The following is a 24,132-nucleotide window of genomic DNA, read 5'->3' on the forward strand; positions in this document are numbered from 1 at the left end:
GACGCTCAGCTCACGCCTGTGGGCTTGGGAAGACAGCGGTTCTTTCTTCTGGAATGTTCTTTGCTGCCTGGCTCCTCCCTCAGACCTTCCCAGGGTCTGCCTTGAGAGCAGGACCACACCTTCTCCCGTTCTGGGCCCACCTCACCCCGTGGGGCGTGCAGGGTCCCTGCTGGGAGCAGTCAGTGGCTTCGTTGGTGTCTGGGGACCTGACGGCAGCATTGGGCCCCCTCCCCCCCCCCACTCCCCCCCCCCCCACCCAGAACTTCTCTGGTGGACTGACCCCAGGAGGCCTCAGCCTGTGGGGTGAGGCAAGGGGTGTCCTGTTCTCCGGGCCCTTGAGTCAGGCTGGTGGGCTGCCTGCGTCTGCAGAGGGGTCCCCGACTCTGACTGCCCTTGACACTGTCACTTGTCTCTCGCGAGAAGTTAAAGGACAGAGAAGCACAGAATGACGCAGTGAGCACGCGTGTCCACCTCCGACCCACACGTGGCGGTGCCGATTGGCATTTAGACTCGATCGCTGGAAGGTCTTCCTCTGGATGGTGCTGCTGACCTGCTGCCCCAGGGCTGAAACGTCCTCGAGGTGGTTTGAGTTTTGTCTGTGACGTTGGGCTTGACGTTGGCATTTGTATCTGGTTTCTGCGCGCGTTTCTCGGTGGCAAGTGGGAGGATGTCCTGCCATGGAACCCTCGGAACTCTGTGCTCCGAGCGGCAGCCCAGGCCCTCAGCAGGTGCTGCCTCTGTGATGTCCAGGACAGGCGAATCCACGGGCAGAGGCTGTCCACCCAGTGGGCGGCTCAGAACCCTCAGTGAGGAGAAGGGTCAAGTGAGGTCTGGGGGAACAGGCAGCAGGAGGTCCCAGACCTGGGACCCACAGCCACGGCCTGTGACCTACGGGGGAAGGGCCCCGTGTCCCGAGGCTGGCAGCTGTCACATGTTCATCATGTGACTGCAACCAGTCCTTCCTCCATGGGAGGCCAGGAGGCCGTGAGCGCCAGGGGTCTGTCCCTGTGGCTCCCGGGCACAGCGCGTCTGAGCTCTGCACAGGCCCAGGGCCGGCGCCAGATGGAGCTGCTCTGTACACACGGCACAGCTTGCCCTGGTGACCGTCCCATCCTCACAGGTGCGGGCTACCAGGCCACACGCAAGTTTAAATTCATAAACTGAAACCGTGTTCCAGAGCCGCTGCTGGGGTCTGTGTGTACCGTCCCTCCCCCACACACAGTCCCACCCTGAGGCTCTGACCCCCGGGGTGCAGGTGCTGGGAGGTGCCTAGGACGTGAAGGTGGGGCCCCGTGATGGGATCAGTGCCCTTCTGAGAGGGGCCCCCGAGGCCACTCATCTGAGAGCACCTGGAGGGCCCCCCGCCTGCCGGCACCCGCCTCAGCCTCGGCCGCCAGGACTGAGGGGAGGAGGGGAAGCCTGGCCTGCGCTGCTTGGTGGTGCAGCCGTGGACTGAGGCGCCTGGACTGACCCCATTGTGTTCCCGCCCTGCAGGCGGCAGCTCCTGTGCCTGCCAGTCCCCGTGGGCACTGTGTGCGTGTGCGTGCATATGTAACAGGCATAGTGTCTGTCTCGGCTTTAATTTGCCGGCCCCTAATGTTGACTATCTCCTTTGGTGAAGTGTCCGATTCTCTTCCCATTTTTAAATCGAGTTGGGTTTCTTACTGCCGAGTTACGTAGTCCAGACACAAGTGTTGTTGGGTATGTAATTTGCAACTATTTTCTCTGTTTTCTATCCTCTTAACGTGTTTCTCAGAGCAGAAGTAACTTTTTCTAACACGGGTGGTGCTTGCGGGGTCTGTGGGCACCTGCGCCAGCACCAGGGCGGAGGTGTGCGGTGGCTCCTCTGGGGTGGGTGGCTGCAGGTCACGTGGAGCTGGTGGTCCTCTCCGATGAGGTTGGGTCTGGGTTCATCATGTGACTGCAACCAGTCCTTCCTCCATGGACTTTTTACTTCTGTGAAAACCCATCCGCCGCATTGGTGTGAAACGTGTCCCGTGGATGTAACCAGCACCGCTGTCCTCGTTACCAGACCTCAAGTGCGGTGACTCCAACTTCATTCTTGTCTTTCAAAGTCGCTTCAGCTGCATTTGTTCCTCTGCAGATACGTGTGCATCTTAGAATCACCTTGCCCGCAGCTAGGGAAGCCCAGGGGGACTTTGCCGGGCCGCCAGGCCTGTCGACACCGAGCTGAGTCGCCCCCAAGGAGGAGGTGTCGTGTGTGGGCCTGCGGGCCCGTCACCCCCGCTCTGCCGAGTGGCACGCAACGCCCTCACGTGCTTGGTTAGGTTTCCGCCTGGCATTTCTTCCTTTTCCAGCTAAAGCCTAGTGTTTAGAGACCTGGTCAATTATCATGTCACCGTCGTGTCCTGTACGCTTCCTGAACCCACTCTCTGGTTCCAGGAGGTTCTTGGACTTTTTGTCCACGGGGGTGGGTGCAGGGGGGTTTTGCCTCAGCAGTTATGTCACCCATGAGTAGGGACAGTGTCTGTGCCCTATCATTCTTTCTTGCCTGGCTTCACAGTGACCGGGAACAGGTGGGGGCGGCGACTGCCTGTTCCCGTCTTGGGGGCAGTCCCTGTCACCCGAGTGCCATCTTATCTGCGGGTTTCTGGTCCACGCCCTTTGCTCAGGCTGAGCAAGCGCCCTTCCAGCCCTGGCCAGACGCTCTGCGGATGCTTCCCCCGCACAATCAATGCACGGGCGTGCGAAGCTTCCCGGAACCAGCAACTCACGCGGTGCGTCAGCGCTCGCTGGGGGTTTGCATCTGTGTTAGCAGAGACGACGCAGTGTGCTGCTGCCAACTGTTTATTCGGGGCCTGAACAGGTGACGAGTGACATGCAGTCCACCGGGCCCACAGGTGACCCGCATCGCCGACCAGAGGGGACCCTGGGGCTCCCAGGGTCAGACTGGGCCAGGACCACCACCCAGGGCCCCAGAGGGCCAGCCGAGGGGGAGGGTCGTGCTGACATCCCAGGGCCCAGGCCTAGGGAGAGGGGTGGGTGAAGGGGGGGCTCCCAGTGTCCCGTGCACCCCAAGCAGCCAGGAGGCCGCCCAGGTGCCCGAGAGCTAAGTGTCACGGCTGTGGGAGGTGGTGTGTGTGCACAAGCGTGGCGGGGTCCAGCGTCTACTCCTGCAGCCCGTGGACCCCCTTCCTCAGGCATGGCTGCTGCGAGCTCTGCCCCCACGCCATCTGGGCAGCAGCTTCCTCGCGGCCTCAGTGGGTCCTGCAGCGAGGACACCGGTGCTTCTCGGGTACGCCCCTCAGCGCCTCTGGCTGGCGAACCAGGAGAAGAAGGGGCGCGGGCGGGGGGCCTGGAGGATGCGCACGGTGCGGGGCGAGCGCCAGGCCTTGATGGTGGCGTCGTCGCTGGCTGTCAGCAGGAGCTCCTGCTCCTGGGGGCTGAAGACCACGGAGTTGACGACGTCCTGGTGCCGCAGCTTGGCCAGGCAGATGTTGTAGTGGCGGTCCCAGACGTAGCCGTGCCGGTCCTCGGCCCCACTGCGGGACAGCTGATGAGCCCCCGCGCCCGCCGGCCCCGCCTGCCCAACCGCCCGCCCGGCGCCCCTACCTGGCCACGAAGTCCCGGCTCACGTCCAGGAAGATGAAGAAGCACTCGTCGTTGGGCGTGTAGGCGCGGTGGGCGCGCAGGGCCCGCTTCACCTCCCGCATGGTCTTGAGGTCAAACACCAGCAGGTCGATCTCCTCGGCGATGGGCGGCGGCTGCATGGGGTCGGTCACCACTGAGCCGTTGGGCCAGGCGCGGCTGTTCACGTACAAGTACCTGGGCGAGGGCACTCTGCTCGCTCGCGTGCACGCACCTGAGGCGGCCCTCTCCTCCCCCGCACCCTGCGCACCTGTGGTCGGGGGACAGGCCCATGCCAACGATGTGCCCGTGCACGTCGATCACGTGGTCCAGGGCATCGAAGAAGGCGTCGGAGCCCCGGCCCTCGCCCAGCACCGGCCCCGCTGTGGTCATCTGGTGCGGCAGGATCTGCTTGATGCCAATCTGGTGCGGGGAGTAGGTGAGGCAGCCGGTGGTGAAGATGAGGAGTTTGTGCTGGGCGCAGGCCGCGCTGCCCTCGGGCGGCTTGGTGCGGCCCTGGGCCAGCAGCTCCGCCACCCTGGTCTCCAGCATGCGCTCCGCCAGCGGCGGCTGAGCCCGGGTGTCCAGGAGCCCGTGCAGGAGGTGCCGCCAGCCCTCGGTGCGCACCGGGGCTGGGCCAGCTGCCGCCGCCTCCTCCTCCTCCTCCTCCTCGTCGACACCGTCGCTGCCCAGGTCGAAGACGCGGCCCGGGGGCGCGCTGCTGTCCAGCAGGAGGTCGGGGCTGTCAAAGCGGCCGCAGTCAGCCACCATCACCGTGCGGATGGTGCTGGCGTTGAGGTTCTGGATCTTAAAGAGCCGCTTCACCACGTTGACGTTCTCAGACTCAACATCCTGGGGGGCGAGAGGGGCGCAGGCGGCGGGTGACCGGCAGTCGGACCTGGGGCTGCCCGTCAACCTCGGGGCGCCCGCCTCACCTGGAAGGCGTTGTTGAGCCAGAGCACGGAGCAGGAGGTGACGTCCCCGATGCGGTGCAGGTTCCCCGAGATGAGGCTGGTCTCCGTGAGCCAGCAGCCAAACACGTCGTACGGCTTGTTGCGCACGCGGGACAGCAGCGCGAAGGTGTCTGGGGAGGAGCGGGGGCTGGGCAGGAGGCTGGGCTACGGGAGGGGCGGGCGGGCAGCGGGAAGAAGCTGGGGCAGGGGGTGGGGTGGCCAGTCGCCCAGGCCGCGCTCACCTAGGCTGATGACCGCGATCTCCCCGGAGGAGGAGTTGTGGGGCCCCAGGAACACCCCCGAGGCCAGCAGCAGCGAGTCGTCCTGGTTGAACTGGGAGAACTGGGTGTAGCTCCAGTTGTAGGGCCGCATGTCCGCGCTGTGCAGCAGCGAGATGGTCAGGTCGTTGTTCCAGATCTGTGTTGGGGGCGGGAGGTCGGGCACGGGGCACAAGCTGTGAGCCCTGGCCGTCCGGCCCCCCCAGGCACCCCCCCTCCGTCCGGCCCACGCAGGTGCCCAGGAACCGCCGCCGGGGCTCCTGCCGTCGGCCCAGCCCAGGGGCGGGTACCCAGGGCTCAGCTCTGGCCTCTGCGGTCCAGCCTCGGGGCCTGGATGGTCCTGACCTGCCCCTGGCCCAGGCCCTGCCCAGCCCGGCCGCCCTCACCTTCACGGTGCAGTCCTTGGAGCAGGACGCAAACTGGTAGCCCGAGTGCGAGAAGCTGAGGTGCAGGACCTGGTCAGTGTGCTCCCGGAGCGTCTGCACCTCCACGCAGGGCACCGTGTCGTAGAGCCGCCGGAACTCCTCGTACCAGGACGTGGCCGCTGGGGGGGGGGGGGGGGCGGGGGGCACTGCTGGGGCCTGGCAGCGGGGCCAGCCCTGCCCCTGGAGCTCACTAGTCACCACCCCCACCTCGGGGTGGCCTGACCACCCGGCCTCCTTGCCAGGCCTGCACTCCCAGGTCCGGCCCGGCTGAGCCCTTTGGTGTGAGGACCTGGGCAGCAGGTGCCGGCCTGTGGACTTAGGCGGCAGCCGTGGCGACGGCCTTGCCCCACCCAGCCGGCCCGGAGGCTGGAGGCCCACGGTGCTGACCTGGGTGTCGGGGCACATCGCGGGCCACCTGGTAGTAGCGGTAGAACTGCTCCCTCCACAGGAACTCGTCGCGGGACACGGCCTGCCACTGGCGGCACACCAGCCCGGCGGCCAGCACGTCCCCAGGGCCCAGGCTCAGGAAGATCTGGTAGACCAGGCAGTCGGGGAGCAGGGGTGTGCCCCCCTCGTCCATCGTGACATTCTGCCCAGGCGGCCCTGAAACCCACGCACGACCTCCTCAGTCGCGTGTAGGACCGGGAACCCCCACCCCGAGGAGAGGGGCAGGGCCTGGCTGAGCAGAGACATCCCTGCGGCTGCTCCTCCAGCCCACCAGCTGCCCTGCGGGAACCCACGGCACGGGTCCTGTGTGGGGGGCCGGCTGACCACGCGCCCGTGGGCCCCCCGCTAGTCCCCGGGCCAGCAGCAGACCCCTCAGCACTTGTGGGCCTGGTGCAGCCCGAGGGGGAGCGTGGGGCGGGCGCTTGGGGACCCCAGACCCACCGGACCCAAAAGGTTCCAGGCTGAGAGACAGGCCTCTGGGTGGGGCCCCCCGACCCCCCCACGACGTGGGCCCAGGGAGACATGGGTGCCAGGGCTGGCGGCCGCTCCAAGACCAAGAAACGCGGGCCCCACGCTCCGGCCACTGTGACCTTGCGGCCGGCCCGAGGCTGCGGAGCCGTCGGCGGGGGGCTTCCTCCCAGAAAGGGTTTGGGGTCCGCCCGGCCCAGCGCCCCCGACGCCGCCGGGCCCTCCAGCCGCCCGGGGTCTCTGCTGCGGCCCAGGGGAGCCCGCGGGCCGGGCGGCCGCGGACGAGGAGCGGGGGGCGGGGGCCGGGGCGGGGCCGGGACCGCCCAGCGCCCCCTCCCACTTCGCGGGGGGCTGCGGGCGGGGCCTCGGCTCATTCATTGGCCGGGGCGCGGCGGGGCCGGGCCGGGGTCAGGGCGGGGCGGGGGCCGGGGTCGGCGCTCCGCGGGCCCTGGCGCCGGGGTCGGGGGACGGGTAACTACGGTCCCCGGGGGCGGGCGACGTCGTTCCCCGGGGCCGGCGCACTCACCGCGGCCGCCTCCGCCCGGCTGCGCTGCCCCCGCCCCGGCGCCCGGCCCGCGGACCCGCTTCCGCCCGCCGCCGCTCCGCCCGCCGCGTCTCTACCGTGGAGCCGCCAGGCCGGCGCCTCGAGCGCCGAGGCATCGATGGGCGCCCGCAGCTGCGTCAGCTGCGCCTGCGCTTGCGCCCCACTCACTGCGCCTGCGCGCTCGGCGAGCCCAGGAGAGCGCCCCTGGCGGCCGGGAGGAGCGGCGCCGGCTGGGCTGGGGCCAGACGCGGTGGTGCGTTCCAGACCCGCCTCCGCCGCTCTCCGGTCCGTTCCTAGCAACTGTCTCCCGGAGCCTCGGCCCCGCGGCCCGGCGGGGCTCAGGGTGAGCGTCGACCTAGGAACCAGGAGGTCGCGATTTGACTCCACGTCAGGGCACGTGCCCGGGTTGTGGTCTCGATCCCCAGTGGGGGTGTGCAGGGGGCGGCCGATCCATGATTCTCATCATTGATGTTTCTCTCTCTTCCTCTCTGAGATCAATAAAAATATATTTAAAAAAATAAAAAAAGACCGGTGCCTACCTCCAGGAGCTGCGGGCGGTTTAATGGAGATAAATGTGCAAAGGCCTGAGCCCTGGCCACGGGGAACGGGTGGCGGCTGCGGGACGAGTCAGAGGTCCCCTCGGACTCTGTACCCAGGACCTGCGCCAGGGCCCTGCGGGAAGTGCAGGGTCGAGGTCAGATGTCCAGGGTGAGGCCAAGCTCAGGAGGCTGGGGGTGGGGGCACCCTGGCTGGGGCTTGGAATCAGACGTGACTTCCCAGGCAGCACCGGACAGTGGACTCCGACCCAGGACAGGTTCATCCTGCCCTTGGTGTTGCTCAGACCTGTCGCCTCCGCCGCCTCCGCCATGCTGCCGCCCAGGACTGCACTCCTCTTGACTCTGGTCCTGGCTGCTGGCTTCCTGGGTCTGGGGGCTCGGAGACCCCCCCAGCGCCCGTCCCCCATCAGCGCCATCCAGCCCAAGGCAGGCTTCGACGCTCAGCAGGTAGCTTGCCCGGTTCTGCAGGGAGGGCCAGGCCTGGCAGCCGTGCCCTCGGCCCTCACCCCGCTGCCTCCAGTTTGCAGGGACTTGGTTCCTCGCGGCCGTGGCCTCCTCCTGTCGCTTCCTGCAGGAGCAGGGCCACCGGGCGGAGGCCACCGCAGTGAAGGTGGCGCCCCAGGGGGCAGCCATGGCTGTCAACACCTTCCAGAAGCTGTGAGTCCTGCACGGACCCCGCCCCCACCCAGCCCCGACCCACCCCCACTGGGGCCTGTCCTGCTGTCCTGCACGGGCTGCCCAGGTGGGTGCCTGAGCTGCTGTGCCTTCGCCCCCAGGGATGGCATCTGCTGGCAGGTACGGCAGCTCTACAGAGACACGAAGGTCCCGGGCCGCTTCCTGCTCCAAGGTGAGGCAAGGCAGCAGGAGGGGATGCCGGGCCGGGGGTGGGGCTGACGTCACTGGCCCGTCTCTGCCCAGCTCGAGGCACGAGGGGAGACGTGCAGGTGGTCGTCGGGGAGACGGACTACCAGAGCTTCGCCATCCTGTACCTGGAGCGGGCGCGGCGGCTGTCGGTGAAGCTGTACGGTGCGTCCCCGGGCGCCCTGGCTCTGTGCACACGGGGCCCCACCGGGGAGCTGGGCCGGCCCAGATGGACACACAGGCCCTCCCCTCCCCCTCCCCTCCCCCCTCCTCCCCTCCCTCCCTCCCTCCTGGCGTCCTGACCCTCGCCTGCCAATCGGGGGTCCAGGGACGCGCCCCTGCAGATAGGCCCAGGTGTGGGACAGGGAGGGGGCAGGAGGGGCCGGGGTCAGACACGGCTGGGCGGGTGGCGGGCACGCAGACCCTGTCCCCAGAGCGCCCTGCCCACCCGACCCGCGGGTGCCCCAGGAGCCCTGTGTCCCACAGTCCGCTCGCTCCCCGTGGACGACTCGGCGGTGAGCACGTTTGAGCAGAGTGTCCAGGGGGCCAACCTGACCGAGGACCACATCTTGTACTTCCCCAAGTACGGTGAGTGCCCCCCAGGCCCCAGGGGGCTGCCCGCCCTCCGCGGGCCTTGCCCCGGCCACACTGACCCCTGCTTGGCCCCCAGGTTTCTGTGAGGCCGCTGACCAGTTCCATGTCCTGGATGGTGAGTGGGCGGCGGGCCCGGCTGGGCGGTGCGCGGAGGGCGGGCGCGGGCCCAGGTCTCGCTGGCTGAGCGCGGTCTCTGTGCAGAGGTCAAGAGGTGAGGCCACCCGGCCCCTGGATGAGAGGCAGAAAGGACCCTCCGCTGAGGCCTGCACCCCACCTGCCCCCGGAAGCTGCCCCTCACCCCCAGGACCCTGGGCACTGCCCCCATTAAACGCCACCCTTCTCCGCCGACTCCTTCCTTTCTGTGCTGGCTCCGCCCCGGGGACCCCCGCGGTGAGGTCACCTCGGGTCACTCCAGGCCATCGCGTGGGCATGTGACGGCTCCCCAGGCGGGTCAGGACCCTCCCAGGAGGCCAGGTGACCGTGGCTCTGTGGGCCGAGGTCTGGGTGAGCCGGCACCGGCTCCGGAGGGCTGGAGGCGGCTACGCTCATGGCCAGGCCGGACTCGGGACTGGTCTGGGGCGGAGTCCCCTCCTGGCGTCAGGCAGACGGGTCCCCTGCGGTGAGGTCACATGGGCGGGGGGCAGGGCACAGAGGTAGGGGGTCTGTACCCCAGGTGTGCCAGGACTGGTGAGCACAGGGGCTCTGGGCACACAGGGGAGGGACCCCCACACAGCCGGGCGGCCCCCCAGGAGCCGATACCCAGGGTTTGGCAGGGTCACCAGCCAGAGGCTTGGAAGCAAGGTGTGCTCTGCCTATAGGGAGGAACTTTCCGGAATGTGGGGCGAGAAAGACGGGGGAGGGGCTGAGACGGGCCAAGGTGTCCTGTCCCCCGGGGCTGCCAGGAGGGGCCCCACACCCCACACTCAGGGGAAGGAGAGGCCCGGTGCCCCCTGAGCACACTGCGTCCCGCCTGCTGGTCCCTCACGAGGTCCCGACATAGAAAACGCCGGAAGAGAAGACCCACAGTTGTTGCCCAGCCCGCGTGGCTCAGCGTCGACCTATGACCCAGGAAGTCAGGGCACAGGCCCGGGTTGCGGGCTCGATCCCCAGTGTGGGGCGTGCAGGAGGCAGCCGACCCAGGATCCTCTCTCATCATGGATGTCTCTGTCTCTCCCTCTCCCCCTCCCCCTCTCCCTCCCCCTCCCCCCTCCCCTCCCCTCCCCTTCCCTTCCGCTCTGAAATCAATAAAAACGTATTTTTTAAAAGTGCTTCCCGAGGTCTAATCACATGTCAGACGCGGAGGTGAAACAGCAGTAGCTCCGAGCGAATCACTGATACGGAAACACATTCACTTTCCTAATCAGTGGGGGCGGCGGGGGGGTGCGGGGGCGGGCTGCCCGAGAGCACGGGGCCTGGGCACCCTGTGGCCCCTTGGTGCCCAGCTGGCCAGGGAGGCGGGGTCCCTGTGCGGGGCCCGCTGTCCTCGTCCTGACACTCTGCGGACTGCGCCCCCATCTCTCACCAGGGCGCCCGTGGACGAGGCCGCACTGGGAGGGGCGTCCCCTGGCGAGGCTGAGGGGCTGGTGGCGCAGGGGGGACGCCAGGCCTTGGGGGGTGGGGAGAGTGAGGTCCCCTGGGACTTCAGGGGGAGACAGTCACGTGATCGGGAACCTCTCCTGGGTCGTCTCCGGGCAGACACTGCTGACCAGGGGCACAGCCTGCGCCAGGAAGGGGCACCGCCCGCGGGCTCGGCCCTCTGTCCGGGGCCTGCAGCCGACCCGGAGGGGCCTGGGGGGGCCGGGCTCTCTGAGGGGCCTGGCTGGGGCTCCTGCTCAGAACAGGCTGCCCCAGGCCAAGTGTGAGCAAGGGGAGCAGGTGGCCCAGAACAGGGGGACCCCGTGGGGGAGCAGGTGGCCCAGGACAGGGGGACCCCGTGGGGGAGCAGGTGGCCCAGGACAGGGGGACCCCGTGGGGGAGCAGGTGGCTCAGGACAGGGGGACCCCGTGGGGGAGCAGGTGGCCCAGGACAGGGGGACCCCGTGGGGGAGCAGGTGGCCCAGGACAGGGGGACCCCGTGGGGGAGCAGGTGGCTCAGGACAGGGGGACCCCGAGGGGGAGCAGGTGGCCCAGGACAGGGGTTCACAGGTCAAGGACACGGTTTTCCCAGCTGGTGTGGAGTCCAGCACCCCCAGGCCCGCTGCCCACAGATCCTTCCTCCGGGGGGGCTGGGGCAGGAGGGCCCTGCAGGCTCAGAGCCAGCTGCCCCCCCCCCCCCCCCGCCTGGCTGCACCCATGTGACTGCAGGCCCACTGCCCTGTCCGTCCCACACTGCGGGCTGGGCGTGCGGGCAGGCGGGCAGCGCACTGTGTTCCTGCAGCAGGAACACCGTGGCTCTGACCCCTTGGGACTCGGAGGGCCTGTCCCTGGCCGGGTGCATTCCGTCCTCCATCCTGGCACAGGCCTGGCCCTCGGAAGGGGGGTCAGAGTGGGGGGCTTTGGGGGGACGGTGTTCAGGAATGAGAAGGCGAGGACCAGAGACCTGGGAGGCACCTCCCCATTCCCCATTTCCTGCCCACCTCCTTCCCCAAGCAGCCCCCCCACCCCGTCTTTAGTGGGCAGATCTGAGGAGGGCCCGCCCAGCCCCCCCAGCCCCCCCAGCCCCCTGCACCCACTCCCTGCTGCCCGGCCTGGGGGCTGCGGGGCGGGGCCCATTGGAGGGGAGTGGAGTCGGCAGTGCCCGGGGCCACGTCTCCCTGCGGCCGGATGGGACCTCCGTGTGCCCTGTGGGTGCTGCTCACGCTGCTGGGGGTCCTGATGGGGGTGACCCCACCGCCCAAGTACTGGCCGACCACCGTCCAGATCATGCAGGGCTTCGAGGTGGACAAGGTGGGCGGGGGCCGGGGGAGGCAGCGGGCAGAATGCAGGGAGAGGCCGGCCCTGCACAGACGGGGACCGGCTCTCAGACCTCCCCGCCCCCCGGCCCCATGGAGACCCCTGAGCTCCACCGGAGGCCAGCGCTCCGGGGTCAGCACCCCGTGCTGCAGCCCTGACGGTCCCTGCGAAGGGGACACCCAGTGCCTCAGAGAGGCAGCGGCCGGCCAGGGGCCCCCGGTCCCAGCCTCCGTGGTGCGCCCCGCCTGGGCGCCCGGCCTGCAGGGGGGCTCGGCCTCCGGGCTCGGCCCAGCGCAGCTCCCTTGTAGTTTCAGGGGGAGTGGTTCGTGCTGGGCCTGGCGGGCAGCACCCACAGCAAGGCGGACAGGTTCCTGCTGAGCCCGTTCACAGCAACGTTCCAGCAAAATAAAAAGCAGCAGCTTGAGGTGTCCTATGCCATGATGCGGTGAGTGGGGGTCCCGGCCTGTGCCCAGAAGCCAATGGCCCCGCGGCTCAGGTCCCCCGAGGGCTCCTGATGCCAGGACAGCACCGGCTGCCGGTGACCTTACCCAGCCCTGGCGGGCGGGGTGGGTGTGGGTGCTCCGAAGCGGGGGAGGGGGAGCATTCGCCAGAACACAGACTCAGCCGAGGGCTATGGACTTCAGGCTCGGCTGGATCCAGCAGCCCAGACAGTGTGAGCAGAGCCTTGTCACGCCCCCCTCCCCTCTCAGCTCTGCCTGCTCCAGACCCCCGTGCAGGCAGGTTCTCACCTCCCAGGACAAGACGGTGGCCTGAGCCCCACCCTCAGGGTCCCAGTCCCAGGAGAGGACCCATCCAGGCCAGCAAGGCCATGAGCTCCGCTCGGTCTTTTATTTTTTTAATTTTTTAAAATTGATTTCAAAGACAAAGGGAGAGGGAGAGAGAAACATCAATGATGCCCTGGCTGGTGTGGCTCAGTGGATAGAGCGTCAGCCTGCGGACTGAAGGGTCCTGGGTTCGATTCCGGTCAAGAGCACGTGCCAGGGTTGCGGGCTCCTTCTCTCTCCCTCTCCCTTCCTCTCTGAAATCAATAAAAATATATTAAAAAAAGAAAAAGAAACATCAATGATGAGAGAGAATCATCGATTGGCTGCCTCCTGCACACTCCCCCACTGGAGATCAGGCCTGCAATCCGGGCACGTGCCCTTGACTGGAATCGAACCCAGGACCCTTCAGTCCGCAGGCCGGTGCTCTACCCACTGAGCCACACCAGCCAGGGCCGATTGGTCTTCTTGAGGCATGTGCTCCTCCTGGGCCAGGGGCTGAGCCAGGATGACAGATGCGCTGGTTGGCCTGCCCGGATGAAGTGCCCGCCCCCATGGAGGAGAAGGGGGCCTTGATGGACAGCCCCCTTTGGGGGGCCCGGGGGCCATGAGGCCGGCAGCCTTTCTTGCCTGCCTGCTGGGCCGCAGAGGAGAGGCCCCGAGGCCGCTGGTTGGGTCCCACGCACGTAAAGCAGGACGCTCACGCGAGGCAGGTGTGTCCTGTGGCCCGTGTCCCCTAGAGGCCAAGAGGGGCTGCCCTCGGCTCCCTGCCCCAATGCACCCGTGAGCACGGCCCCCACGGCCCCCCACAGCCCCCTCATAGCCCCCCACAGCCCCCTATGGCTCCCCACGGCCCCCCACGGCCCCCACGGCCCCCCACGGCCCCCCACGGCCCTGGGACTCCGGGGCCTCTGACTTGCCCAGCTGGTCTCCGGCTGCAGGTGGATGAAGGGGGCAGGGGCTCGGGCAGCCGCCCTCCCACCAGCCGGCAGCTCCTGCAGACAGCCCTGCGCTGCGGCGGGCACCGAGCCTGGCGGGTGCAGGAGGCGCACTGGCCCAGCACAGGCAGCCACACCCGCCTCCCCCACTTCCCCCGCCCCCCCCCCCACCGAGAGGGCTCTTTGTCTGGTCACTGCACACCCTGTCCCAGGCCCACAGGCGTGCTCGGCGGGTGGGCGGGGCGGAGGCTGCGAAGGGGCCGGGCTGACAGGAGGCAGAGCTCACGCCAGGCTGCTCGGGGGACGCAGGTGGCCACGCGCCCCGGGAGGGCAGCTGAGCCCCAGCCTGCCGGGCCCTGCTCACCGCCCCCCCCCCCCCCCCGCCCCCCGAGCTGCATTCTCCTGGGAGGCCCGGCCGATTCCAGAACCTTCCCCCTCTGCCTTCCCCACAGGGGCCAGCGCTGTGTCACCTGGTCGTATGTGCTGATTCCCACGACCCAGCCTGGCCGATTCTCCGTGGAGAACAGCAGGGGTGAGATGGTGGGTGGGGAGGATGGCAGGGGCCGCTGGCCGGAGGCCCCTGACCGGGCTGTGCCCCCCAGAGCTCGGGACCGACACCGAGGAGATGTGGGTGCACGACACGGACTACAGCACCTTCGCCCTGATGAGCTCCCGCAGGCGATCGGCCCACCGGAGCGTCCTCAGGGTGCACCTGCTGTGTGAGCCCCTTCCCCGGGGGTGTGAGCCCCTCCCACAGTGTGAGCCCTCCCCACAGTGTGAGCCCTCCCACAGTGTGAGCCCTCCCCACAGTGTGAGCCCCACAGTGTGAGCCCTCCCCACAGTGTGAGCCCCTCCCCACAGTGTGAGCGCCCTCCCACAGTGTGAGCCCTCCCACAGTGTGAGCCCCCCCACAGTGTGAGCCCTCCCCACAGTGTGATCCCTCCCACAGTGTGAGCCCTCCCCACAGTGTGAGCCCCTCCCACAGTGTGAGCCCTCCCCCTCCCCACAGTGTGAGCCCCTCCCCACAGTGTGAGCCCTCCCCCTCCCCACAGTGTGAGCCCCTCCCCACAGTGTGAGCCCTCCCCCTCCCCACAGTGTGAGCCCTCCCCACAGTGTGAGCCCTCCCCACAGTGTGAGCCCTCCCCCTCCCCACAGTGTGAGCCCTCCCCACAGTGTGAGCCCCTCCCGTCCTCAGGGGCCACCTCCCATCCTCTAGTCCCTCAGCGGCTGGTGGGGCTGGTGGAGTGGGGGGGGGGGGGAGTGGCATGCGCTGGGCCTGGGGCCACACCAGCAGGAAGGGTGTCCACCACTCAGGCCGCCCCCAGGGCTAAGGCCATGCTATGTCTTGGGCTCCAGTCCGATTGTGGGCGATTCAGACTGAGATGCTGGAAAAATTCCTCTGCGTCCTCAAAGCCCAGGGCCTGTCGGAGGTCAACATCGTCTTCCCAGACATTCCAGGTAGCACCTGGGCCTCTGGGCCCCTGCCCCGGGCCACCTGCTCCTGGGCCCCTGCTCCCTCCTGGGCCCCTGCTCCCTCCTGGGCCCCTGCTCCCTCCTGGGCCCCTGCTTCCACCTGCACGCCCACTGCGTCTGGCCTCCCGGGTCTGCGCTGACTCGGGGGGTAAAGGGAGCTTCCTGAAGAACAGGCGGGGGGGGGGGGGGCAGCGCCCGGGGGCACCCCCTCAGCCCTCACCTCCTGCCCCAGCCCATCCCCGACCTGCGGCTCCTCCCCGCTGCTCCCCGGGGAAGCTGCCGCTCCCTGCCTCCTGGTCCTGAGCCGCGCTCTCTCTCCCTCAGACTGGGCGCCCTACCGGAGACCCTGCTGAAGGTGGAGTGGCCCCACGCCGGCCTGTCCCCGCCCAGCGCCCACTCGGCAGGAACAGCCCATGAGCCACCTCCTCCCGTGGGGACGCTCTTCTTGGGGGACCCCTGACAGAGGTCACATGGGGTCACTCCCGCCCACGCGGGAGGGAAGGTGTCAGTCACGTGGCAGGAGCCCTGGGTGGGGTGGGGGCGGGCGTGAGGCGGTGGCATCTGGGGTGAGTATCGTCTGCCCCACGCTGGGGGGGGGGTCGCCTTGTCTAACAGCTGCTCCTGTCTCCTCTCCTTTAGAATTAATTCCTTTATTACATCATTTTCTCTTTATTAGCTTGTTAACTTACTAATTTTAACCCTTTTTAATTTTATTTAATTGATTTCAGAGAGAGGAAGGGGGAGGGGAGAGAGAGAGAGAAGCATCCATGATGAGAGAGAAATCATTGGTCGGCTGCCTCCTGCACGCCCCCCACTGGGATGGAGCCCACAGCCCGGGCCCGGGCCCTGGCGGGGAACCTCCTGGCTCCGAGGGCGCCGCTCAGCCCCTGAGCCCCCGGCCGGGCCTTTTTAACCGTTTAACCGGGTTTGCGTGCACAGCTCAGGGCGTCAGGCACGTCCACAGGTGGTGTGTGTGCCAGCCTCCCCGGAACTTTCTCCTGTCCCCACCCCGACTCTGTCCCAGGACACACCCCTCCCACCTCCCCGGCTCTGGTCCCCGGGCTCCTCCCCGCCCGTGGGTCTCACTCCTCCGGGGACCCCCTCTGAGTGGGTCCCACAGGATGGTCCTGTGTCGGCTCAGCCCACGCACCTGTCCTCCGCCCCCCACCCCCCCGTGTGAATGCACAGGGCCCGCGCGTTTGTCCGTCTCCTCCGTCGGTGGACACGGCTGCCCCGCGTGCGGCTGTCGGCGTCACGCGGCTGTGCACGTGGGTGCGCAGGTCTCTCCGTGGCCCTGCCTGCTCGTGGACATGGTTACCGCTCTTTCCTCGCTTGGCGGGAGGCGGCCCATCCCAAGTCCCAGTGTGACCATCACCTTGGGATTCTGGGTAAATTCTCCAGGAGACACGCCGGGTCGAGCGGGACCCGGGTCCCCGGGTCGGCCCACGTCCAGTCCCTCCTGGCTGCCCGCCCCCACCCCCGGGCTCCTGCGGGCGGGCAGCCCAGCCGGCACCTCTCTCCGGACACAGCTGTTGGCGATGAGCCCGCCGCGTTTTGTTTTTCTGAGAAAAGCCGTGTCCACTCCTGGAATGTGGACTCGGCCGCAGGGAGTCTGGCAGGCGCTGCGGGGCAGGCAGCCGCCACCCGGAGGGCGGGACGCAGGCACCTGTGCAAACACGGCCAGAGCGGTCCCGCCGAGGTCCGGCCACTTGCAGGCGGTCCCCCCGCCCCCCCCCCCCCCCCCCCCCCCGCCGCCCAGCAGCACGGATCAGATTCCTGTCCCCACGGGGGAGTTTGGCCTGACTGGGACTCACACAGGCCCAAGGCCACCCACTCCCTTCGCTGGGAGGTCAGCAGACAGCTGTGCCTGCCTCGGACCCACCCCCTCACCTCGGGGCCGGCCTGCAGCCGGGGGTGGGGTTGGGGCTGGAAAAGGCAGGTCTGTGTCCAGCGTGGCCTCTGCCTCCTGCTGGCTCACCTGGCAGAGTGGCCAGGGCGCCCAGGCGGGGCCCGGGGCAGGTTCCTAGGGACCCGGCTGGGTGAAGCCCCCGGGCTGGGCTGAGCCTGGGAAGGGGCCCCCCTGGGATGCCCACGTCCAGGCCTCTCTGACCTGGCGGGAGGCTGAGGGAGGGGCAGACCTGGGAGAGTGAAGGGCCCTCCCCACCCCAGTGCCTCTGAGCCCCCGGCCCCAGCATGCCCTGGAGGCCAGGGCTGCGCCCACACTGTCCCCGCTGGCACCCACCGCCCAGGCCGACTGCGAGAGGTGGAGCGTGTGCAGGCTCCCCCCCGGCCCGGCCACCTCCAGGGACGGGAACTGGGAGTGGGCGCCAGGAGGGGCTCAGCGAGGGGTCTGGGCTCTGGCCGCTGGGGACCAGCCTGGGCGCCTGCCCGCCCCCCCTCCCCCTCCGTCCCTGGGGTGGGAGCTAGTTTCCCGGGCTGATGGGGACGTGGGAACATCGTCTCCACTGTTCATGCTTGTGCGTGCACACACATGCACACATGAGCATGCATACACATAAAGGCATGCACAAGTGCATGCACACACATACATGCATATTCGTGCACACACATACACACAGACATGCATACATGCACAGAGAGAGACATGTGCACGTATACAAACACACATGTGCATGCATACACACAGACATACACGTGTATACATGCACACACGTGCATACACACACAGAGACATGCACACATATACATGCACACGCACACACGTTGCATACACACAGACATGCACACGTATACATGCACACAGATGCATGCGTACACACTCATGCACATGCACACGCATGTGCACGCAGGTGCCCGCCCCGCCTCTCTGTGGGACACACTGTCTCTTTGTGTGTCCCGGAAGCTCCCGCTGGACGGAGGAATGCTGGCAGGAAGACGCTGTTGTTCTGCGGGGAGCTATCTTCTTTCTCAGGTTCCCGGATTAGTGGGAGCGGGACTTTCCACCCCCTCCTCGGCCGGGACTCTGCGACCCTGGGCAGCAAGTGACCCTGAAGCCACTGTGCCCTTCAGCACGGTCCCGGGCTGCCCCCGGAGGCTGGCTGAGCTGCCCGCGGCCCCTGGGGCTGGCGGGGGCGGGGGGGGGGGCCTGGGCTCCCCTGGAGGCAGACCCCACTCCGGGGCACGGCGGGCCTTGTCTCTGGTCCCCACACACATCCGCCTCCACCTGCATCTCGGGGGCTCGGTCTCACCTCCCAGACCTCAGGGTTCTGGGGGCTGCTGGCCGGTGCATCTCCAGGTCCCATGAGGCTATGCGGCACCCACAGCCCCCTGCGCCCCTCCACTGGCCTGCCCTTCCCCAGGGCGGAGCGGGCAGGTGGTCCCGGTGCCCAAGAGGCCCCTCCCAGCACCATCTGGGGGTGACCGGGTCTGTGCACAGCTCATGGCGGTGGCTGAGCCGACTGGGGTTCAGGACAGAGTGGGGGCAGCCTCGGCATGACCTGGCGTGACCTGGGCGTGGTCTGGGCTTGGCGTGGGTGCCGTGAGCTCGCCCACTTCACCCTCCAGGCTTGGTTTTGCAGATAAAGATGCTCAGAGCCCTGATCCCTGGTCGACCTGCTTATTTCTGGGGATGGGGAGGGGGCACGTGAAGGAGGGACCCCCCAACATTTCCCCATCTGGGTGGCCCCCGCCGCCCTCGGCTCCTTGCCTGGTACCCCATCCCTCCAGCCAGGATCGTGGCCCCACCCCTGCCTGATGCCCAGGCTCCGGGGGCTGAGGGGCCAGCTGTGGGCAGCTGGATGGAGCCCAGCTGGGGGAGCCAGGCCTGGCGGGGGGCGGCCCACCCTGGGCAGTGAGCCCCTGCTGCTGCCCACCCCACCCCACACTGTCCTCACTCCTCTTCTCGCCCAGCCTCCCTCCCCCAGCGCCAGGCCACGTCCAGGCACAGCTGTCCCCGTGGCCTGGCCCCATCTGCGCCCACACCCCTCCCCCAGCAGACACAAACACTGGGTGCCCAGAGGAGCCAGCACCAACACCAGGCAGCCACGGGGTGGATGGCGGCTTCCGGAGCGCCCGGGTGCAGGTCCAGGCGACGTCGGCCCTCACTTAACCCCCTGCGGGCGGGGCACCCTCCCCGCCTGGCCGGGCCCTCGGGACCACAGAGTTGGGCCTGTCCTTGGGATACGGAGCCCAGGGCTGGCTCCCTGCCGCTTCGAACGCCAATGCAGGAGAGGCAGGTGCTGGCGTGAGGAAAGACGGTTTATTCAAGAGCCGGCAGCCAAAGACCATCCTCACAGCCGCCACGGGCAGGGGGTTTTGTTTTGTTTTCGTAACGATTTCTTATTGATTTTCAGAGAGAGAGGAAGGGAGAGGGAGAGCGAGAAATATGGATGTGAGAGCAGAACATGGACGGGCTGCCTCCTGCACGCCCGACAGCGAATCGAACCGGCGACCTTAGGCCAACACCCAGCCCCCTGTCGGCACCGGGCAGGGCCGGGCACGGGTGCTCAGGAGGAGGGAGAGGGAGAGCAGAGGAACGAGGGCGCGGGGTCGATAGGTGTCTGTACGCAGACCCGCACAGCCCATTCCGACGAGGACCTCAAACTGGTCCAGACTGGTGTGTGCCAGCCGGGTTCTGTCCATCCTGGTTTTACGGTCGAAGGTCAGCCAGTCTCCGGAGCTGCCGTGCCCGAAGGCCGAGCCGGTGTCTTTTGAAGTCAGTCCTCAGGATTCTCATGTGAAGATGTTGCGTGTCCCCCCGAGGCCTGCAGGCAGGCCCTCCACAGCGGGCAAGAGCCGCCAGGGACAGAGACAGCGGGCCCTGGGGGGCAGCCAGCTGAGGGACGCTGCACGGGGCTGGGACCTGCCCGCCCCCACTCCCCCGGGCCCGGCTGCTCTCCAGCCTCGGGAAGAGGTGGGGGTTGGCCTGGGGGCTGTTCAAGGACGAGGCCAGCTCCTTGCACCCTGGAGCACCAGGCGAGTGGCCGCCTTCCCACCAGCCCTCCCCGGGCACATGCTGCTCAGGGAAATGGCGGCCTCATCTCTGCTTGGCCGCTGAGCTCAGCTCACAGGCCTCTTGGGCTGCCTTTGGGGTGCTCCCAGGTCAGCCTCTTGGGGTCCCCCCTGCACCGGGCCGCACGCGGGGCTCCTCAGAGGCCAACATCTGACCCCTCAGGTCCCCTCCCTTGTCCCTGTGAGACGGGAGGCAGTGCCACCCCACCCCAATGCCCAGCACATCCCACTCCCAGGCAGGCCGTGGCCTGAAGCCCAGGGGCCGGGCAACGCCGAGGCCACGTCCCCTGCCCCCATCGGGCCACAGGGCGGGTTCTGGCTCTGGAAAATGGACTGGCGCTGAGGGGCCCCCGCCTGCCCCCCTGCCCCCCAGGACAGGGCCAGGCCTGTGGGGATCAGAGTCTCTTACATAAGCAGCCGGCGGGGGGCGAGCTGCAGCTGGCCTCGTCACCGAATCCTCCTCACCCGGCATCACGCGCCTCGTGGGCCGTCCTTGGCCCTGGGTGGAGGCCAAGCCAGGCTCATAAATAGGGGTCTCCCGCGGCTTCTGCCGTCCTGCCGGCCTCCCCCGCTCGGCCCACGCTGCTGGCTCCAGGCTCCGGACGCCGGCCCAGCCCCGGGACAATGGCAGCTCCACGCACCCTGTGGATGGCGCTGGTCCTGCTGGGGGCCCTGGGGGTCCTGCAGACCCCGGCCCAGGCCCAGGCCTCCGTGCAGCCCAACTTCCAACAGGACCAGGTGAGGCGCTCCCTGCCCGGTCCCCACGGCGGGACGGGCTCTGTGGAGGGAGGGGGCTCTCTGCCTGGGCTGTCCCCCGGGAAGGAGATGGGTGTCCCCCCGCCCGCGGGGAAGCCCGTGTCCACGAGCGTCACACGGCACACGCAGTCACGCCGGCCACCTGCCTGCCTACACCCTCCAAACGGTCACCCCTCGGAGCTCAGGATGCTTGGGGAAGCAGGCACGGGTCCCACACCTGGGCCAGCACGGAGCTGGGGACACCTCCCCGGGCGCGAGACGCAGACAGGGACGGGGCTCGGGGTGGTGCATGGGTGGCCACAGACACCCACGGGCGCGGTGCTGCTGGTCCTCCCGCCCGCCCTGCGTCCTCCCCCGGAGTGTCCAGTGTCGCAGACACCCAGTGGCCAACCCCCAGCCCCCCCCCGAAACTGCCCAGTGCCCCGTGCTGCCCGCCCCAGCGAGGAGCTGGGCTGGGCGGGGCCGGCTGGACACAGGACATGGAGGGGCAGGGTGCCCACCCCAGCGGGCCCGAGAGGGTCCTGGCTGACTGGGCAGGGCCGTCCCCCGCAGTTCCTGGGGCGCTGGTTCACCGCGGGCCTCGCCTCCAACGCGAGCTGGTTCCGGGAGAAGAAGGCCGCCCTGTCCATGTGCTCGGCCGTGGTGGCCCCGGCTCCGCCCGGGGACGGGGACGGCGTCCTCAACCTCACCACCACCTTCCTCAGGTGGGACCCGGGGCAGGGCGGGGGGTCGGGGCTGAGAGCTCCCCACAGGGCCCAGCCCGCCCCCACCGTGGCTGGCTGCCGGCTAGGGACTCCCACACTTGACCCTGACCGAAGGTGCCCTGCCCGCAGGAGAGACCAGTGTGAGACGCGGAGCCTGCTGCTGCGCCCCGCGGGCCCCCCCGGCTGCTACAGCTACACGAGTCTCCGTGAGTGGGGCCCCTGGACGCCGGGCCAGCCCTGGGGACGCACTGTGGGTGACTGGGTGACCCCCAGCCGAGCAGGCTGAGGGCCTCTCCACCCGGGTTGGCGAGCCCAGTGTCTGGCCTGGACCTGCCCCCCACTGGGGGGGGGGAACCCGGGGCCCACCCTGGAGCCAGTCCTGCCGGGCCCCGCCCTGCCCGGGGTGGGGTCTCCCAGACCTTGTCGCCCCTCCCCGCTGGACGGGCAGGCACGCAGCACCCCCATCCTGGGCCTCCTCCCTCTCCCAGGCGATGGCTTCCCCACTGGGTCTCCTCCCCCTTCGCCCCCCCCGACCAGCGGAGGGTTGGGGGCTGCACCCTGACCCCTCGTTTTCTGAGCCTGCGTGTTGGCTGCCCCCCAGGACTCTGGTTTGGGAACACGGGCAGGGGGGGTCCCCCACCCCTGACAGAGTTCCCAGGCTGTGCAGGCAGGAGGCAGGGGGAGGGCGGGGAAGGCAGCCAGAGGGGAGCATCCCGCCCCTCCCGAGGCCAGAGGTCGGGGCAGGGTCGCCCACTGTGGTCATCTCGTGGCCCCCAGACTGGGGCAGCACACAGGACGTGTGGGTGGAGGAGACAGACTACGGCGAGTACGCGCTGCTCTACACCGTGGGCACCGGAGACCGCGGCTTCCACATGGCCACTCTCTACAGTGCGTGCCCCCCCCACCCCGCACCCCCGCCTGCACCCCCGCCTGGCCTCAGGCCTACCGGGAGGGCCTGGGGGCACGCCCCACGTGCTGGAGGGCAGAGCTGAGTCCTCCGGCTTTCCGTCCTGTCCTGCCCAGGCCGCACCCAGACCCCGCGGGCTGCCGTGAGGGAGAAGTTCACCACCTTCGCCGAGGCCAAGGGCTTCGCAGAGGAGGACATTGTCTTCCTGCCGAAGACCGGTGAGGGTGCCATCCCCGGGCGGGGCTGCAGTCAGATTAGAGCAGGCGGACAGTCTCCCGGTTCCAGGAGGCCAAGGGTCGGAGGTCATCTGGCCAGACCGCCCACTGAGCAGCGACGTGGCCTACACAGTGGGGACCACTGTCCTCCCCCCACGACCATGGCCTGCAGCCCCCGGATCCACCAAGCCCCCAGCGTGCGGGCCAGGTCCCGGTCGGCCCCCAGGATTCAGGCGTCTCCGGCCCGGTGGGGGGCAGGTGCTGTGGGCACCCGGGCAGCAGCACATTGGGGCTCGGACGTGGGCTCCCCGAGGCTCAGCGCCCTTGGCCTTGGGGGTCAGGCAGCCTGTCTGCAGCAGGGGCTGGGGGAGGGCTGAGTGGGGGAAGTGGCCCTGACCCAGGGCGCTGACCGCCCGCCTCCCCTCGCTTCTTTCTCGGCAGATAAGTGCCTGGAGGGGCACCAGTAGGTGAGTGGGCTGTGGGCTGGCCTCACCCACCATCCCCACCCCGCCATGCAAGGGGGGGTCCCTGGCCTGCAGGGGCCAGTCCAAGGGGCGGGGGTTCCCCTGGGGTTCAGCGAGGCAGGAGGAGCTGGGGCTGGGGCGGGATCTGGTGGGGAGGTCGCAGGAGACCTTGGGGGGCTTCCCCTCCCTGTTGCCTGGACCGCTGGGCGGGCTGCAGACCCCGGGGCGCGGCGGGGCGGGATCACCTGCTCCAGCTTCCGTCCTGCTCTCAGGCAGGTGACCAGCCCTCAGGACCTGGCCGCCCGCCCTGCTCCATCTTCTCCATGACCCCGAGTCCCCAGCCCTGGCTCCCCGACCACCACTCCCAACCCCTCGGCTTTATCCTGCCTCTGAGAATAAAATCTAGAAGCAACTCGGCAGCCTGGCTCCTGTCTGTCTGTCTGTCCTGTAGTCGGTCATCTGTCGCCGCCTGGGCTGCTCTGGCCACTCCCTGGGATCCTGACGCCCCACCCGCTCTGCTCTAGGGCATGCTGGGGGGCGGGTGGGGGTAGGTCAGAGGTCAGCACAGCTCCAGGGAAGTGCCCCAGGCCAGGGCAGCTCGGTCCGGCAGTTTGAAGGCGCAGGATGAGCACTGGGATTGGGCAGGAAGGAGATCTCCAGGGACCAGGCGGACGGTGGCTGGAGTGTCTACCCCCTCCCCCCACGGGGCAGATGACCAAGTGGGCTGAGACCTGCGCCTTCACCTCCCTCTGGCTGCCTGTGGCCCCTGCCCCCCAATCCCCCCCTGTGGGCTCAGAGCACACAGCCCTGCCCCAGGCCCCCGCAGGGGTGTGGTCCCCGCCCAGCCTGCCCCTCACACTTGCTTCACCCAGATTCCTGGCTGGGAGCATGTTCGGGCCCCTGTCCTGGGCCCTCCTTGCCCACAGGTGCAGCAGCACCCTCACGGGCACCCAGGGCTGTGAGGCTCAGAGGAGGCTGAGACGTGGACGGGCAGTTCAGCAACCTGGTGAGACAGGGCAGCAGCCGGCCAGGGCTCCCTGATGGGGGCGGCGGGCTGGGGCCCTGGGCAGTGCTGGCTGCTGGCTGCTGGCTGGCGTCCTGGGGGGGACCTGGGCTCAGGGGCGCAGGGAGGAAAGGATGAGCGAGTGCAGCAAGCTTTGGGCGCTGGTTAACGTACTTTATTCACGTCTGTATTTCGGGGTGTTCAGCATTAGAAGCTTGTGGTTTGTATCCAAAGACAACGTGAGCAATACCTCCGGGAGGGCGGGAGACTGGGTGTGGAGGCCACGGAGAGGCCGCTGGGGCAGCAAGGGGCG

The 24,132-nt window shown here is 68.6% G+C and overlaps 4 protein-coding genes across 6 annotated transcripts; 3 read left to right on the forward strand and 1 right to left on the reverse strand.

Annotated features, from left to right (window-relative positions):
* Positions 1-1,855: 1,855 nt before the first annotated feature.
* Positions 1,856-6,837, reverse strand: FBXW5 (F-box and WD repeat domain containing 5). 2 transcript variants are annotated; one of them, XM_079789539.1, is made up of 8 exons: positions 6,686-6,837; positions 5,632-5,847; positions 5,206-5,363; positions 4,784-4,958; positions 4,524-4,672; positions 3,860-4,440; positions 3,574-3,786; positions 1,856-3,503 (listed from the first exon to the last, which is right to left on the reverse strand). In XM_079789539.1, the coding sequence occupies exons 2-8, from the start codon at positions 5,822-5,824 to the stop codon at positions 3,266-3,268; spliced, it is 1,707 nt and encodes a 568-aa protein (XP_079645665.1). In that variant the 5' UTR covers positions 5,825-5,847; positions 6,686-6,837; the 3' UTR covers positions 1,856-3,265. The 2 variants fall into 2 exon arrangements, with proteins under 2 accessions (XP_079645665.1, XP_079645666.1); XM_079789540.1 differs by lacking the exon at positions 6,686-6,837 and having other exon boundaries at positions 5,632-6,611.
* A 187-nt stretch (positions 6,838-7,024) lies between these two features.
* On the forward strand, positions 7,025-9,734 carry C8G (complement C8 gamma chain). 2 transcript variants are annotated; one of them, XM_079789544.1, is made up of 9 exons: positions 7,025-7,046; positions 7,249-7,411; positions 7,488-7,707; positions 7,781-7,917; positions 8,037-8,107; positions 8,179-8,286; positions 8,608-8,709; positions 8,792-8,830; positions 8,917-9,734. In XM_079789544.1, the coding sequence occupies exons 2-9, from the start codon at positions 7,266-7,268 to the stop codon at positions 8,928-8,930; spliced, it is 837 nt and encodes a 278-aa protein (XP_079645670.1). In that variant the 5' UTR covers positions 7,025-7,046; positions 7,249-7,265; the 3' UTR covers positions 8,931-9,734. The 2 variants fall into 2 exon arrangements, with proteins under 2 accessions (XP_079645670.1, XP_079645669.1); XM_079789543.1 differs by lacking the exon at positions 7,025-7,046 and having other exon boundaries at positions 7,237-7,707.
* A 1,743-nt stretch (positions 9,735-11,477) lies between these two features.
* LCN12 (lipocalin 12) lies at positions 11,478-15,152 on the forward strand (the record flags this gene model as incomplete). The annotated part of the gene is made up of 6 exons (XM_079790793.1): positions 11,478-11,600; positions 11,921-12,051; positions 13,779-13,858; positions 13,929-14,045; positions 14,683-14,784; positions 15,124-15,152. 6 exons carry the CDS (start codon positions 11,478-11,480, stop codon positions 15,150-15,152), a joined length of 582 nt encoding a protein of 193 aa, XP_079646919.1.
* Positions 15,153-20,313: 5,161 nt separating this feature from the next.
* PTGDS (prostaglandin D2 synthase) lies at positions 20,314-23,235 on the forward strand. Its single transcript, XM_079789524.1, has 7 exons — positions 20,314-20,508; positions 21,079-21,230; positions 21,360-21,436; positions 22,008-22,118; positions 22,254-22,355; positions 22,794-22,819; positions 23,089-23,235. Exons 1-6 carry the CDS (start codon positions 20,395-20,397, stop codon positions 22,817-22,819), a joined length of 582 nt encoding a protein of 193 aa, XP_079645650.1. The 5' UTR covers positions 20,314-20,394; the 3' UTR covers positions 23,089-23,235.
* The last annotated feature ends 897 nt before the right edge of the window (positions 23,236-24,132 follow it).

The sequence above is a fragment of the Cnephaeus nilssonii genome (assembly GCF_951640355.1).
Source record: "Cnephaeus nilssonii genome assembly, chromosome: 14".
NCBI lineage: Eukaryota > Metazoa > Chordata > Mammalia > Chiroptera > Vespertilionidae > Cnephaeus > Cnephaeus nilssonii.